General features: G+C 48.6%; 6 protein-coding genes across 6 annotated transcripts; 1 reads left to right on the top strand and 5 right to left on the bottom strand.

The window, feature by feature from the left end:
- Positions 1-253: 253 nt before the first annotated feature.
- On the bottom strand, positions 254-3292 carry N7487_006979 (uncharacterized protein; the record flags this gene model as incomplete). The annotated part of the gene is made up of 1 exon (XM_056874726.1): positions 254-3292. One exon carries the CDS (start codon positions 3290-3292, stop codon positions 254-256), a length of 3039 nt encoding a protein of 1012 aa, XP_056732446.1.
- Positions 3293-3713: 421 nt separating this feature from the next.
- Positions 3714-4283, bottom strand: N7487_006978 (cysteine hydrolase family protein; the record flags this gene model as incomplete). The annotated part of the gene is made up of 1 exon (XM_056874725.1): positions 3714-4283. The coding sequence occupies one exon, from the start codon at positions 4281-4283 to the stop codon at positions 3714-3716; it is 570 nt and encodes a 189-aa protein (XP_056732445.1).
- A 643-nt stretch (positions 4284-4926) lies between these two features.
- Positions 4927-5304, bottom strand: N7487_006977 (uncharacterized protein; the record flags this gene model as incomplete). The annotated part of the gene is made up of 1 exon (XM_056874724.1): positions 4927-5304. One exon carries the CDS (start codon positions 5302-5304, stop codon positions 4927-4929), a length of 378 nt encoding a protein of 125 aa, XP_056732444.1.
- Positions 5305-6068: 764 nt separating this feature from the next.
- N7487_006976 (GNAT family N-acetyltransferase) lies at positions 6069-6923 on the top strand (the record flags this gene model as incomplete). The annotated part of the gene is made up of 4 exons (XM_056874723.1): positions 6069-6108; positions 6161-6450; positions 6503-6617; positions 6676-6923. 4 exons carry the CDS (start codon positions 6069-6071, stop codon positions 6921-6923), a joined length of 693 nt encoding a protein of 230 aa, XP_056732443.1.
- Positions 6924-7129: 206 nt separating this feature from the next.
- On the bottom strand, positions 7130-8443 carry N7487_006975 (glycoside hydrolase family 5 protein; the record flags this gene model as incomplete). Its single annotated transcript, XM_056874722.1, has 3 exons — positions 7130-7188; positions 7243-7660; positions 7718-8443. 3 exons carry the CDS (start codon positions 8441-8443, stop codon positions 7130-7132), a joined length of 1203 nt encoding a protein of 400 aa, XP_056732442.1.
- A 979-nt stretch (positions 8444-9422) lies between these two features.
- On the bottom strand, positions 9423-12095 carry N7487_006974 (uncharacterized protein; the record flags this gene model as incomplete). The annotated part of the gene is made up of 1 exon (XM_056874721.1): positions 9423-12095. The coding sequence occupies one exon, from the start codon at positions 12093-12095 to the stop codon at positions 9423-9425; it is 2673 nt and encodes an 890-aa protein (XP_056732441.1).
- Positions 12096-13933: the final 1838 nt, after the last annotated feature.

Below are 13933 nucleotides of genomic sequence, written 5' to 3'. Positions count from 1 at the left end.
ATCTTTGTGTTAAATTACCCCGTTATCATTCACGGCCCCGTTTATAACAACTATTTTGCGCAATAATTAAAATTGCTTAGTAAACGCCGAGAAATACACAGGCAGATCCACCATTTTTCTATGAAAGATTGTTTTAAAAGCATTCCATAATTCAGGGGTTCATTTATGGATCGAGGGGGGGTTGATAAAATACTATCTGCCTTTTTACTCTCTGCTATGAACCTTGTGAAAGGCGGTATTTCCCCGAATTTGATCAGCAAACGAACACCGGAACCGAGACGCCTCCTGTGATATCAGGCCAGATGTGCTCTTTGAAATCAAAGGCTCGGGCATCTGGCAAGATCTCGCGGAGTCGATAGCGCAGAGGGCTCAAAGGATTCATGCTAACAGCAGCAATAATAGCCAACTGGTCCTGCACTGCCTTCGTGACCGTCAAATGAGCCTCTCCTACTAGGAATTTGACCCCCACCAGCAGTCCAGACATGGACCCTTGTTCTGCAGTTGTCAGAATACGCGTCAAGAGAGTAGTTTGTAGTGGCTTAGGATGCCCTTCCTTGCATGGTGCAGAGCACGACCGCATGATTCCCTTCTCGGGGAACTCCAGGCACCTTTGACTGAAAACCGCAAAGCTTGACGTGTCCCGCGTATCCTTGACGACCCGAAACCAGTTATGCGACTCTTTCGGTGTGGATGGCAATACAGGAAAATTGAGAGGGCTATTATTAAAGGGCCAGGATACTTGGAGGTTTCCTTCGCTGTCAACACCCGAGTGCTCAAGTGCGAGAATCGAGTTTATGATCACGCGACGGGCTTCGAGCCCAGTGAGAGGCTTATTTTGCCCGGGCATATGGTCAAGGGAATCTATCTCGTCCAGTGACTGCCAACGACTCCAGCATGAACTGATACAATTCTTGTCCCCGACAATATGGGCGCAATACATTGTGTGATCTGTGGAGTTGGTTGTTGTTTGAGAGAAGCGGAGAGCATCCCAGAGCGTTACTCGCTGGGCGTTTCCGGTGCATGCACTTACTTCCAATCCAACACGGAGATTGAGAAGTGGCACGAGCCTTGTGTCAGGCTTTGTGGAGTCCGCGATGAGCATTGCTTTGAGTGTGCGCTTTGGTATCCGCTTATACTTCTTCATGAGTCCGGCTGTGACGTATTGTCCGCCGACGAGCTGAACATCGTACCCATCGCTCACGTATCTTGATTTGCTTGTGCCGGGATACTGGAGTCGAGAGGCGATCTGTTGCCCAATAAGTGAGATTGACGACTTGCACTTTTCATTGACAACCAGTCCAGCCCCAGCGTCAGTGCTTCTGCTTGTGCTTGTGCCGATTAATATCCTCGATGTGCTGGAAACGAGAATTGCCCTATTTGGTCTCTCACCAAGGAGATATTCTGGGATTTCTTCCATCCAGTGGCATTCAGTCTCGTCACAAAATGAGCCTGAGCATAAGGAAGATTGTGCCTCTCGTAAGAGTGGGATGATGAACCCTCGTTCGGTCTGAATGACTGGAGCGGCATTTGCAGTACCTCGAGCCAGCGAGACTGGTCCCCATAGTTCTTGAAGATCCTGGACAGTAAGAGATATTTTCAATGCCTCAGATGAAACAGGGGCTTTCCCTAGGATCCATGCAGGACCACCGATAAAGTCGTCCAGGCAAGCCAGCTTTCGTGGCTTAAAGACATATCCTTCAAAGCCGATGGGGATCTCTTCCATCTCTTGATCCCATAAATTAATATCAAATCGACACACATGTGACCCAGAGAATGAAACAATTCCAATTGATAGAATTGTACACAGGAATCTAAGCATTTGCAGCGAATCAAAATCGGAGAGGTCCTTCTTTTCAACATTGAGCAAAGTTTGCATCCAGTTCTCTATCAGGCCATTCGATGCGTCCTCGTCGGCCGAGAGCAGAATTGTCTGGACCAAAGCGCCAATATCACTCAGTGTTATATGGACGGCACTGGCAACGCCATCCCGGTCTTGGTCTTCTATCAGAATGCTGATGGATGTTCCACAAAATCCTTCAGACTGTAGACATCTAAGCGCGGCTTGCCAATTCTCAAGACACTCAATACAGTCGCCCAGCGATTCAAGTTTGATGTGTGGGCCATTTTTCCTATCGATCATCTGTGCGATTCGAACTTCTAGCTCGTCCAGTTCACTCAAGTAACGAGCCGCGTCCAAGATGTGGTCCATATGCTTTGTCTCAGGTAGACCTGCATCTATTGAGTCTTCCTCGGACTCGGGAGTGGTGATATTTGTTGCAATTGAGTGATAATTTGAGGAGCCAGAGCCCAAGGAAAGCGACAATTGTTTTTGTTGGTGCACCATGGAGTCCTGTGGTTTTGTCTCACTGAGATCGAAAGATTGATCCAGCGCCGTATTGACACCATGTAGCAATATAGCATTTGCTGTGTCCATCCTGGAATGTTTCTCTTCGGGTAAAGTATGTTTATTTTCATCTTCGCGTTTGCGCTTCTGTCCATATTGCACTGCGGAGTGAGTTGTGGATACGCTTTCATCTTCATCTGAAGAATGGTAGTGCTTTTTCGCATGATCCCAAAGATCGACCCATTTGTGAATTGTCTGGGAGCATATATTGCAAAAGGGTGGGCATGCAGATTCGACTCTGTAATCCACGAACTGATCCGGGGTGGGACTTTGCTGATGTACATTGCGCAGATGATTTTTCATTTGAGCTCGACCTGGTGTAGTCACAGTGCAATTGGGCTCAGGGCAACGAGATTCCCACCTTTGAACACCATGCTCTAATCTAAGATGTCGTTCGAAGGCAAGGTATCTCTTGAGCTTCACATTTCTCCCACATATAGGACAGCAAAATCCTCCTAAGGCATCAGATGTAGAGCGACTCGATGCCATGGGCGTGGGTGGTAATTCATGGATCGGAGGGAATGGCTCCTGGAGTCGTATATCCACCTTTTGCAGAACATCTTCAAGCTGGGACTTGACCTTCAATAGTTGAGCATGGTTCAAGGAAGAGACCTGGTTTGAAGCTGCGTCTGCGAGTTGCTGTATCTCAGGTAAATCATCGACAATCCAACCAGAGCCGAAATGCGGTTCGAAGGAATCGTGCGATATATGGTACGTACTAATACCAGTGAGATCATCTGGAATTACACCTGGTGTCGAATCTACCAGATCCAATGCTGAGTCTACTGACCAACTCGGGGGTTGATCAGTGGCTGTCTGCGCAGACCATGGATCTAAAGTGTCGAATGCAGGATACTCGTGTGGAAAGATTTCATTATTAGAAGTCATCTTCGGATGAGAAAATGTAAAGAAGAGAATGTGAATTATTTCGAGAAGATGGCGACATGCTTATAATAAAATAATTCAAATCCGATCCCTGTTATGCACAGCCCTCAGCCTCCGAGCAGGGCGTCGTGGTGGCATAGGATTGGTGCGTCATTGTGGCTTGGCTGTTGGTGCGCTTCGGCCTGGTCACCTTGAAATGTAGTTTTCCTACTAGGCACTCATCCCGCAGTCAATATGTAATATTTCTGCTGAAGCTTTCCATAATAATTTAAGACGGTGAGCCTTTTACAGTGTAGCTGGAATCGAGTGCCTGGATCGATGGACGCCATTGGACCGGCCCACAACGAGTAAGCTGATCCACTAGTCTCCATATTGGAAGTAAGTTACATCGCACCAGCCAGTAAACGTAATTTGAACGACATATCTAGCGCCCATCCATGATGGAAACCTTTTCAGTCCACTCTTTCGCCGAAACAACATCGGTCTTGCGCGCAAAGACCTTCTCCATCAACACACGGTGCAGCTCCTCATCACGATCCATGCAGCAATCCTCCAAGACCGTAATGCGGTAGTCCAGATCCATTGCCTGGCGAACAGTCGATAGCACAGCTCCACTGGTGATCAAGCCTGCGACAACGATAGACTGGGCATTTGCGCAGCGCAAAAGCATATCGAGTTCCGTAGCGAAGAAAGCCGAGACACGACGCTTTGTGAGGACCACTTCTCCAGATGCAGGTGCGATAGATGGGTGGACTTGTACAGACGAGTGGCCTTCAAGATATTCACCACGTGCGACAACAGAGGGGATAGATGAGTTGTTTGCGTTGTTTTCTGGGTAGCCTGGACGGAAGGCAGTGACAACGTGGATGATTTTCACGTTTGCCTTGCGTGCGGAAGTAACGATTGATGCCAGGCGTTCAAGGTAGGGCTCAGTGTTCTCGAGGCGGTCGATCACCCCGTTTTGGACGTCGAGGATGAGGAGAACGGTCACCATATTTGCTGTAGTTGAGGATATATGGTGGAAGTGAAGATGTTGGAGAAGTAAAGATTGAACAAGGGTGAGCTTGGGTTAAAGAGAAAGTTGATATCAAACAGAGTAGTTGCGGTTCCGGTATTCGTGATCCCGGTACCGGCATGGACATTTGAAATGAGGAAACTCAAACTATTTTATACAAAAGAGAAAAAGTAAGCAAAATTGGTCACAGTGTTTGAAACACATGGTCGAAAAAAAAAAAAGAAAAAAAAAAAAAAGAGGTTTAAGTTGCCACATAGGAAACGGAAGCATCTCAGTCGAGTCTCCGTCTCTTGACCGCAAACTGTTCCAAAGCTCAACCCTTTCTTTCAGACGAGCATTCTCTTTCTCTAGATCCCCACGATCGAGAATTAAATCATCGCGATACCTCTTCTGTGTTTTAGGTGATCCATCTATGCATCTATTCAAGATATCCCGGTGTTTCTTAGACGACATCACTGAGTCAGATGGTCCTTTCTCTGCGGTCTTGGCCCGAGCAGTCTTCGGAAGTCTAGGTGTCCTGCATGGCGTGATGGGATGATGGTTTGTGACCGTCTCATTTCCACTATCAAATTCATCGTCATCTGATTCGGGGCTATCGTCACGCTCTTCGCTCTCTTGGCTCTTATGTGATGACCGCAGCGAAGGAGATGAATATTCGGGGCTGGAGTGTCGGCTCGATGCCTCCGTGGACGGGATGATGGGCAAAGGCACTTGTTCGAGGTGGGGACCACGTGCTGAACATTCTTTGGGCGTTGCTGTCCGAGTCGAAGCGGCCATCGAAAACGGGGCTTCTATCCTCTGGGGCAGCTGTAGCTGGGTTCCCTTGGAGGCAGTTGCGGAGGCGATTTTCATCAAGCGGTACAAGGCAGCTTTGGCGCCAAACATCTCCAGCCTCTGTTGCTCGTATAGATGAAGCTACCTCTCCATGAATCCAGTCTGCAAACTCACCCACCTCCAGGATGGTGGCCTTTTCATTGTTATCTCGGAATCTCTTTCTCATATAGTCCGTATAGCTCTTTTGCATAGGCCCAAAAGCGATGTTTTCAGCCGGGATGAAAAACGTTTGATCATTGTTCGGAAAAGACAGGCGATATTGTTCTCCTGACAGAAATTTTTCAAAGTAGGGCAAAACTATACGAAAGCGATGGGAAATTATCAGAATTCTCTATGGATGATGCCGACCTCGAGGTCGAGTCTGGCTCAAAAACGGTCTTTAGCCAGTCAAGTGCATGATTTGGTTCAGCCCAGCCTGATTGGTTGAAGGAAACCTTTGATCTATAACTTGAGATGCCTTTCTTTGAAGCTGCAATCCAATAATTTCAATATCCCGAGGAATGATGATGTCGGGCCCGAGTTCCTATAGCGATCGCAGCTCACGTGCATCATCCCCGGGATTCAGCCGAGCTCCAGTGTTTGTTAGCAATATGTGTTCCCCGCATATCCATAGCGGAGATGAACGAGTCAGTGTTAAATACCATCATTGATATTAATGTTCTCATGCTCTCTGTCATGCACATAATACTCCACCTGTGTGTGCATCCAAGTCGGTTGCTGGGCCTTGGGACTTGTTCTCGGGGGGAACCCCCGGGGCCTGTGACTTCCTTATATAAGCATCCCATGACGTCAATGCCCAAACTATAAGACGAAGCTCTTCGCGCACCTCTGCGACTTCTTCCTATGGCTGCCTTCAATCACCGCCTGAATTGGCCAATTACCCGTCAATTTCTTACATATGCAACCTTCTTTTAACCTGAACCAAACACCATGGCTGTGGCATCAGTCCCGATAACACACGGCCGTCAGAGTGAGTATCTTCTAGCTCAATGATGATCATATTGATACTGACAAGATCACAGGCATGCTGAGACCGGTCGCAGCACTGAACGGTCGTGTCTTCGACACCGACCCCGTCATCGCGTACATGCTTCTAGGCATGTCTCAGCAACAAAGGTTGGCTTATCTGCCGACATACTGGACCACGCTCATCAGGTCAGCCTTGCTTAATGACGCAGTGATAACCGAAGCCGATAGCTGGAAGTCGGCATCTGTCCTGATTCCACCGGGTGGATACATTGACAATGTCTGGACCCTTCTGTGGGCTGGATTTCTAGGCGTTCTTTGGAAAATGGGACTGGCAGGCATTAAGGTATACGAAACCCCAACATTCTCCCATAGAACACTGCTAATCAATTCCCTAGCGTCTTTGGGAATTCTCCGGTATGATCGACAACGCGAAGAGAAAGGGTCTACGTGGACAGAGCCGATACTACTACGTCTTCAGCCTCGGAACCGAGCACGAACACCGTGGAAAAGGTTGGACATCCTCATTCGCGGTTCCATGATACTTCATCTCTTACTAACACATGTCCAGGCCTCGCCAAAGCCATCATGCAGGATTACCAGCAGACCGCTCAAGCTGCGAACCTCCCGATCTGGCTCGAAGCAACAACTGCAGGCTCCCGTGCTCTCTACTTATCGATTGGATTCGGGGAAATCGAAGAGATTCGGCTCGGGAAAGGCAAGGTGGCTGCTGACACAAGCCTTCAGTCTGGGGGGCCAGGAGTATCTCTTTGGGCGATGGTATGGTGGCCAACCCCAACTCCTGAAGCTACTTCCTAGGCTTAACAGGTATCCTTCTGCTTATCCATACGCTTATCGCTAGCATATGTATGTATCCAAGCGCTGACGCTCACTATCAACAAGCCGATCTATTCATATTTGTGCATTATTCCATTCTGGGCGATTTATTTCATACTCTGCTATTTCAAACCAGCTAACAGTCTACAGGCTAACGAACAGCTCTGCTGACTTGACAGCGGGCAAGTTCAGCAAACATTCTGCAATCTATTCAAATCTTTGGGAATAACTCCAGCCTTAACAGCGTCTGCAAGATGTCAGCTACCGTCCTCCAATTGTCCAGGAATTAAAAGGGACTCACCCTGGTAAGACCACCGGTAGTCATTCAGCTGAGATTTCCAGGTCCAAAAGACCCATCCCTGCTGCTTCTCATAAGTATGAACCTGCGCCGCAAACCACTTTCCATAAAAGTCGGTATTCGTACTGGGATCCCAATCCGGCGTCTTTGCGACATCGTCCGCCACAGCAAGACTCCATTCGCCAATGATGTTAGGGGAGTTACTATCACGCTTATCGGCGCAGGATGTGCTAATGTAGTTATCATGCGAGGGATCAACACTAGTATCCCATTTGAGATAGCGGTGATCATCATAAGCCATGTAAGTCAAGTCGTCGAGATATTCGTTCGGATCACCCGAGCCCCAGGATTTATCCATTGTCTGGATATGGAGGCGATCATTCGCATCGATGGAAAGCTTCTTCTCAGCGGCACGGATGCGCTGCATATTCACCCATTAGTCCATAACCACTCAGCAAGACCCAAAAGATCTTCTCACCTCAACAGCCTTTGGATAATAATTCGACCGCATAGACGAAGCCTTGGCCTCATTCCGAACAGGCTCATTAACAATCTCCAACATCCCCACATTCCTCATCTCATCCGTCTGATAAACAAGCTCAACCATCCACTCGAGCCACTTGAGCGCCCGCTCATAATTCTTATCCGTATAGAATCCAGCCTGAGCAGCATATTGACCGGTAAACGAATTATTCGCCGTCTGCGCACCAGGCAGACCATGAAAATCCATAATAATATACAAACCCTTGCCACTCGCCCACCCACACAATTTCTTCACATACTCAAGCCCACCCTGCGGAAAGTGCTCGCTGTCAACATCAACTAGGTCCTCTCGCAACCAATACCCTACCGGTACGCGGAGAGTGTTCAATCCATAGCTCACGATCTCGTCGAGATCATCCTGCGTAGTCCACGACGCCCAGTGTTTGGCGAAAGCGGTGTTCGCGGCGTCTTGACCCATTGACGAAACACAGTCGAATTCCGATTTCTGCCCCTTGCAGCCCATCTCATTCCATGTGTTATGGGCAATCCAGGGCTCGAAAATGAATTGCGAGCCGAGGTTTACGCCGCGGATTTTTCCGTTGGAGGACTTGAAGAGGTTTGTGCCGTTTTTTGAGGTGATTGACTTGTTTTCTTCTGGAAGCCAAGCATTTGTTAGGGCGAATAGGGTGGTGAACGTGACGAATTTGCATAGTATCCCCATGATAGCGACTTAGAAAGGGATGGTCGATGTAGGTGTGATTGAGTTAGGTTGGGGAGAGGTGAAGGCTTGTGAGAAAAAGATGGATTTCATTCAACATAAATAAGTAATATCTGTTATATCCCCTAATCCACTTAATCCAATTCAATTACATACCTAGGGGAATTTTATGCATGATAGTCCCGATAGATGAAACTATCGAATTTCCTGTTTGGGAAACCAGGCTGACGTTAGATGGACGCTGTTGGGATGATTGGCTACAAACACTGTGGCTATTGCATTGCTTCTTAAATATCTGAGATGAAAGATATTATCCGCTCCGAAAAGTCATCAATCTGAATATTAGCGCCTGTTGCTATTTGACACCACTAACTACACGTGGAAATATTTAGGGTATATCCAGGGTCCCTGTTAATTAATTAATTAATCCCTCGCTCTAGAGTTTCCCTGCGCATGATCTTGTCAGGTTGATGATCATCTCAGGATTTGATCGATTTGGCAAATGCAGGCTTCTAAGATGGGGGGGCCTGATCGGCAGGCACTAATTATAGATCGCCTTGGGGGGCTACCGGCGCATGGACTATGCTAAAGAGTATCCATATAGGAAACACTTGGTGGATTTCTTCTGCAATTAACCCTATTTGTACATACAAGGATACTCTGTACAGTTTGGACTTCTTGTCGCCTTCCATATACATCTAAAGAAACATGTAAAAAGAACATCCAAACACACATCGCAGTGTTCTTACATATAACATTCTTGATAATTGTCTTAGACCAAATAAATCAGACCACTGCAGTCCTACATCATTAAGAAAATAGGCCGTATATTGTTCTACTGATTCGAAAAATCGCTTACATGAAGGCTCTACTAGCTACCATGGAGCAAATATAAGACAACGTTAATTATCATTAGAGAACATTAAAGATCATAATTGCGTCCGTTGCAATCAATATAAGAAAATCATAAAACATAGACTCCTCACAGCGCCTTGAGCAATTCCTGAACCAAAGGCAAGAAGCTTGTAACATCATCGATCAGGAGGGTTGTCTCATTGACGAACTTAGGAGTGAGGAGATCATGAGCGTTCTCCAAGAGCGCGCCAACATCCGAAATAACAGAAGGCTTGAGCAACTTCTTCACCTCGGGCAACAAGTCGGGCACGTATCCAAGAATCTCCTTGAGCGTGGTGACTACCTTGGGGGTGAGGAGGCCATCGGCGTTCTCGACGAGGTCGGTGGTGTCCTCGACGAAGGCGGGCGTGAGCAAAGTGGTAGCGTTGGTTACGATGTATCCCAGGTCGGTGATGATTGTTGTGTTCAGCAGAGACTTTCTGAGGTCGGGGAGCAGGGGGACGACGTCGCCGAGGAGATCCTTCAGTCCAGTGACGATGGTTGGGGTCAGGAGGTCGTCGGCGCTGTCGACCAGACCAATGGTCTCGTTGACGAACTTGGGGGTCAACAAGGTGTTGGCGTTGGACAAGAGAGAACCAATGGCGGTAATGGTACTCTTGTTCAGAAGAGACTTGAGCTCTGGCAGCAGAGGAATGACGTCCTTCAAAATCGACTTCAGTCCATTGGCCACCTCTGGAGTGAGAAGGTCGCCGGCCTCGCCGACCAGGCTCTTGGTGTCCTTGACGAAGTCTGATGTGAGCAGGTCTCCGGCGTTGTTCAGGAGGGTCTCTATCGAATTGATCATGTCCTTGGTCAACAGCGACTTTAACTCGGGGATCAGGGGAGTGAGATCGCTGAGGAGCGACTTCAGAGCCTTGACCAGGTCGGGAGTCAGAAGGGCGACAGCCTCGGTGACCAAGGTGTTGGTATCCTTGACGAAAGAGTCCGTGAGCAGCTTGTTAGCGTTGCTAAGCACGTTCTCGATTGCCTTAATAGTGGCTGGCTTGAGCAGGCCCTTCAGCTCAGGAATGATAGGAGCGAGCTGAACGAGGAGAGACTTCAGGCTGTCAATGGTATCCGAACTCAAGAGCTCACTAGCTTCGTCGATCAGGCTAGTGGTCTGGTTGACAAAGCTGGTAGTCAGCAGACTATTGGCATTGCCAATGAGAGTCTCGATCTCCTTAACATTGCCCGCGGTGAGAAGACCGCTAGCCTGGTTGATGAGGGGACCAGCCTGCTTGATGAGGGTTCCAGTAGTCGAAATAAAGCTTGGCGTAAGCAGCTTGTTGGCATTGCCCAAGAGCGATTCAATCTCCTTGACATTTTCCTCGGTGAGGAGACCGCTGGCCTGGCTAATAAGGGGACCAGCCTGCTTGATAAGCTTGCCGGTAGTCGAGATGAACGTGGGCGTAAGCAGCGTGTTTGCATTGTTCAGGAGTGATTCAATCTCCTTAACATTGCCCGCGGTGAGAAGACCGCTAGCCTGGTTGATAAGAGGACCGGCCTGTTGGATGAGCTTGCCGGTAATCGAGATAAAGCTGGGCGTGAGCAGCTTGTTGGCATTAGCCAAGAGTGACTCGATTGCCTTGACATTGCCCTCCGTGAGCAAGCCACTGACGTCGTCGATAAGAGGGCTGGCCTTGCCGATGAGGTTGCCGGTCTCCTTGATAAATGTGGCTGTGAGCAGCGTGTTGGCGTTTGTCAAGAGTGACTCAATTGCCTGAACATTCTTCTCGGTAAGTAGACCGCTCGCATCCTCAATAAGAGGGCCAGCTTTGTCGATAAGAGGGCTAGCCTTATCAATGATGTTGTTGGTCTTCTTGACGAAACCGGCGGTGAGGAGGTTATTGGCGTTGTCGATGAGGCTGTCCACCTTGTCGATAAATTGGCTAGACAACAGCTTGTTGGCCACTTGGAGGAGGGTGCCAATCTCCTTGGTGTTCTCCTCAGTCAAGAGGCTGTTGGCATTGTCAATGAGACTGCCAGTCTTCTTGATGAAGCTTGAAGTCAGGAGGTCGTTGGCATTGCCCACCAAGGTTCGGATCTGGTTGTCGACCGGGGGTGCTAGACCGGTAGAGAGATATTCAAAGGTGTCGGCGAAGTTACCCAAGAAGCTGGGGCTCAGCAGACTTTCAAGGCCACTGAGAAGGTCCCCAATGCCGCCACTGCCACTACCACCGAGCAAACCCGATAATGCCGATTTCACGTCTGCCGCGATATCAGGACTGCTATCGGAGCTGCTACTAGAGCTGGTGGACTTGGCGCTCGAGGTGCCTGCAGCAGAGGCAGCGGAGGAAGTAGTCTCGGCAACGGAGGTAGTCTCGGCAGCCGAGTTATCAGCAGTTTTAGTGGGGGCGGTTGCAGCGGCTGACTCAGTTGATTCTTTCGTAGTAGCACCAAGAGCAGTCTTTATGCCGCCGACCGCTGATTCCACGGGGTTAGCCGTAGTCGGGTCAGCTGTAGTCGGGTCAGCAGTCTCTGCAGCCGCAGTAGTCTCTTCATCATTCGCAGCCGCAGCCGCAGCCGCAGCGGTAGTAGGCGTGTTGGCGGCTTCGACTGTGTTGGCGGCAGGAGTACTCTCAGCTGCGGCGGCATTGGCCTGGTTGACATTGTTTGCTTGAGTGGCGGAGGGTACTGGGGTGGTCTCCTCCACAATATTCGCGACAGGGGTGACGGATTCCGAGGCTGAAGCAACGGCCGGAGTTCCTGTCACATTGACTGCGAAGAGGAGCGCGGTGGCGAGCGTTGGCAAAAGACGCATGTTGTCAAATGGGCCAATCTGGCTATCGTTTCTTTATTTGAGCTTTTGTCTAGCCAGTCGAATTGGCGTCGATTCCCCAAACCTGTCGTTCAAAGGTTTGTTGCTGAGCAGGAAGAGCCTTCGGGGGATTCAAAAACTCAACCCCGGACAGAGCCAGCTCTTTATTTCCATTGAGATGGCATTGATCGTCGTGCAGCAGGCAGGGTCCTAGCTAACCGCAATTGCACTAACTTCTTTTTTTTTCCTATTTTTTTGCGTAGTCGGTACTCCGTCCGGAGTACGAGGTAGCTCATCATCCCCGAGGAAATAGGGATCGACACCGAGGTAGACTAGTGATAACCTCCCATGTGATGGACAGATATGAGCAATTCTCATTGCAACTCCACTCGATAAAAGAGTCTAGCAGCTCGCCGTCGGCCGTGCCTGGGGACTAGGTAGGGATCAGCACTACTAGCAGGGGGAGAAGTAATAAATTTCCGCGCCCGAGGTTCATCCAGGCACATGTGGTAGCGTTCCTGGAAGAAGGCTGGGCATATATTAAGGAAAAGCCATAAAGCTTCTGCGTATAAGTGGCGTATTGCGGACGGATGCGGGATTTCTGGGGGAAAGGCCAAGGCAAAAGCGGGGGATTCAGTGTGTTTCCCCACAAGTTAGCCAAGATGAGAGAAGAAGGCCAATGATGAGATGGCTACTCCATACTCCGTAGATGGAGTTGATCCGCAATGAAGGAATAAAAATGGGAATAAAAATTGAGAACAAGGAATTGAAAGGAAAAGATGAGGGGAGATTCGGACTTGATGCTCAAAGAGGAAAAGAACGACACTCATCATCTCCACCAAAAGCTTCGCAATTCCCATACATCAGACTTGAATATCCTATTCTCGAGTCTGTTGTTTTATTTATATTGATATGTTATATTTGGAACTTAACAAGCAGTGGGAGATTGTTCATGAAAATTCTGTAGATCTCACGTACAACATCGTATAAAACAATCGGCAACTCGTACTTTGTTCTTCAGGGCTCTTTGACCGGACGAAAGAAGTTGAGATCGCCGAATGTCTAGACTTGGAAAGCTTGAGCGGTCATCTTTTATTCCCTGTTTACTATTTGCTTCCTTTTGTTTCCCCATTCCAGATGTCTGTTAAACTACTCCGTACCTGGACTTTGGTTATCTTTATGTTATACTGTATACTCCGTACTACCTATATTTCTATATCTTCCTCAATGCCACATTCCTTTAGCATCATTAATCGCGTCTCTGAATCACTCGGACGTGATTCAAATGACCTATATTCCAGAAACCATGTACGAGCCTCTTTCTGATTGGTCATGTTTCCCAGTGGCAGACGTTTCCATTCTAGGTCACCCTCACCGAACCCGAAGCTAGCCCCATAAACTCCCACCACACAGGTAGGTACCCCGAGCCCTCCCAGTCAATCAGAGCTCTTAATTCAAAGTTGGCTGGATCCACGATAATATTGCAGTTGGTCAAGTCCCCGTGGGTAAAAGCCCACGGGTGAGGAGAAAGTATGCGGTCACGGAGCCGCAATCTCACAACTTCCAGTACTTTGTCGCTTAGAGATTTCATCAAAATATCCCAGAGCTCGTCAGCTGTACTCAATGGCCCATGTGTAACCCCAATTTCATCATGAAAGAGATGAGAACACCAAACCGGTTGGCCATGGAGACTTTGCATCTTAGCAGAGTGGAACGAGCGGAGCTGCCCCAGATACTCCGCAGTCTGATGAGCGAGTCTTTCCCGGTCGGGTTGGGGGATTGACAAACAGATCTCCTCTTAACGGTACCCCAGGCACCCGGTTGACGATCTGAAAATACTT

Source organism: Penicillium crustosum, assembly GCF_028827405.1.
Source record: "Penicillium crustosum strain IBT 35664 chromosome Unknown utg000002l_segment0_segment0, whole genome shotgun sequence".
Taxonomy (NCBI): Eukaryota; Fungi; Ascomycota; class Eurotiomycetes; order Eurotiales; family Aspergillaceae; genus Penicillium; species Penicillium crustosum.
Note: the sequence above shows the minus strand (reverse complement) of the source record. Positions and strands in the feature narration are given on the sequence as shown.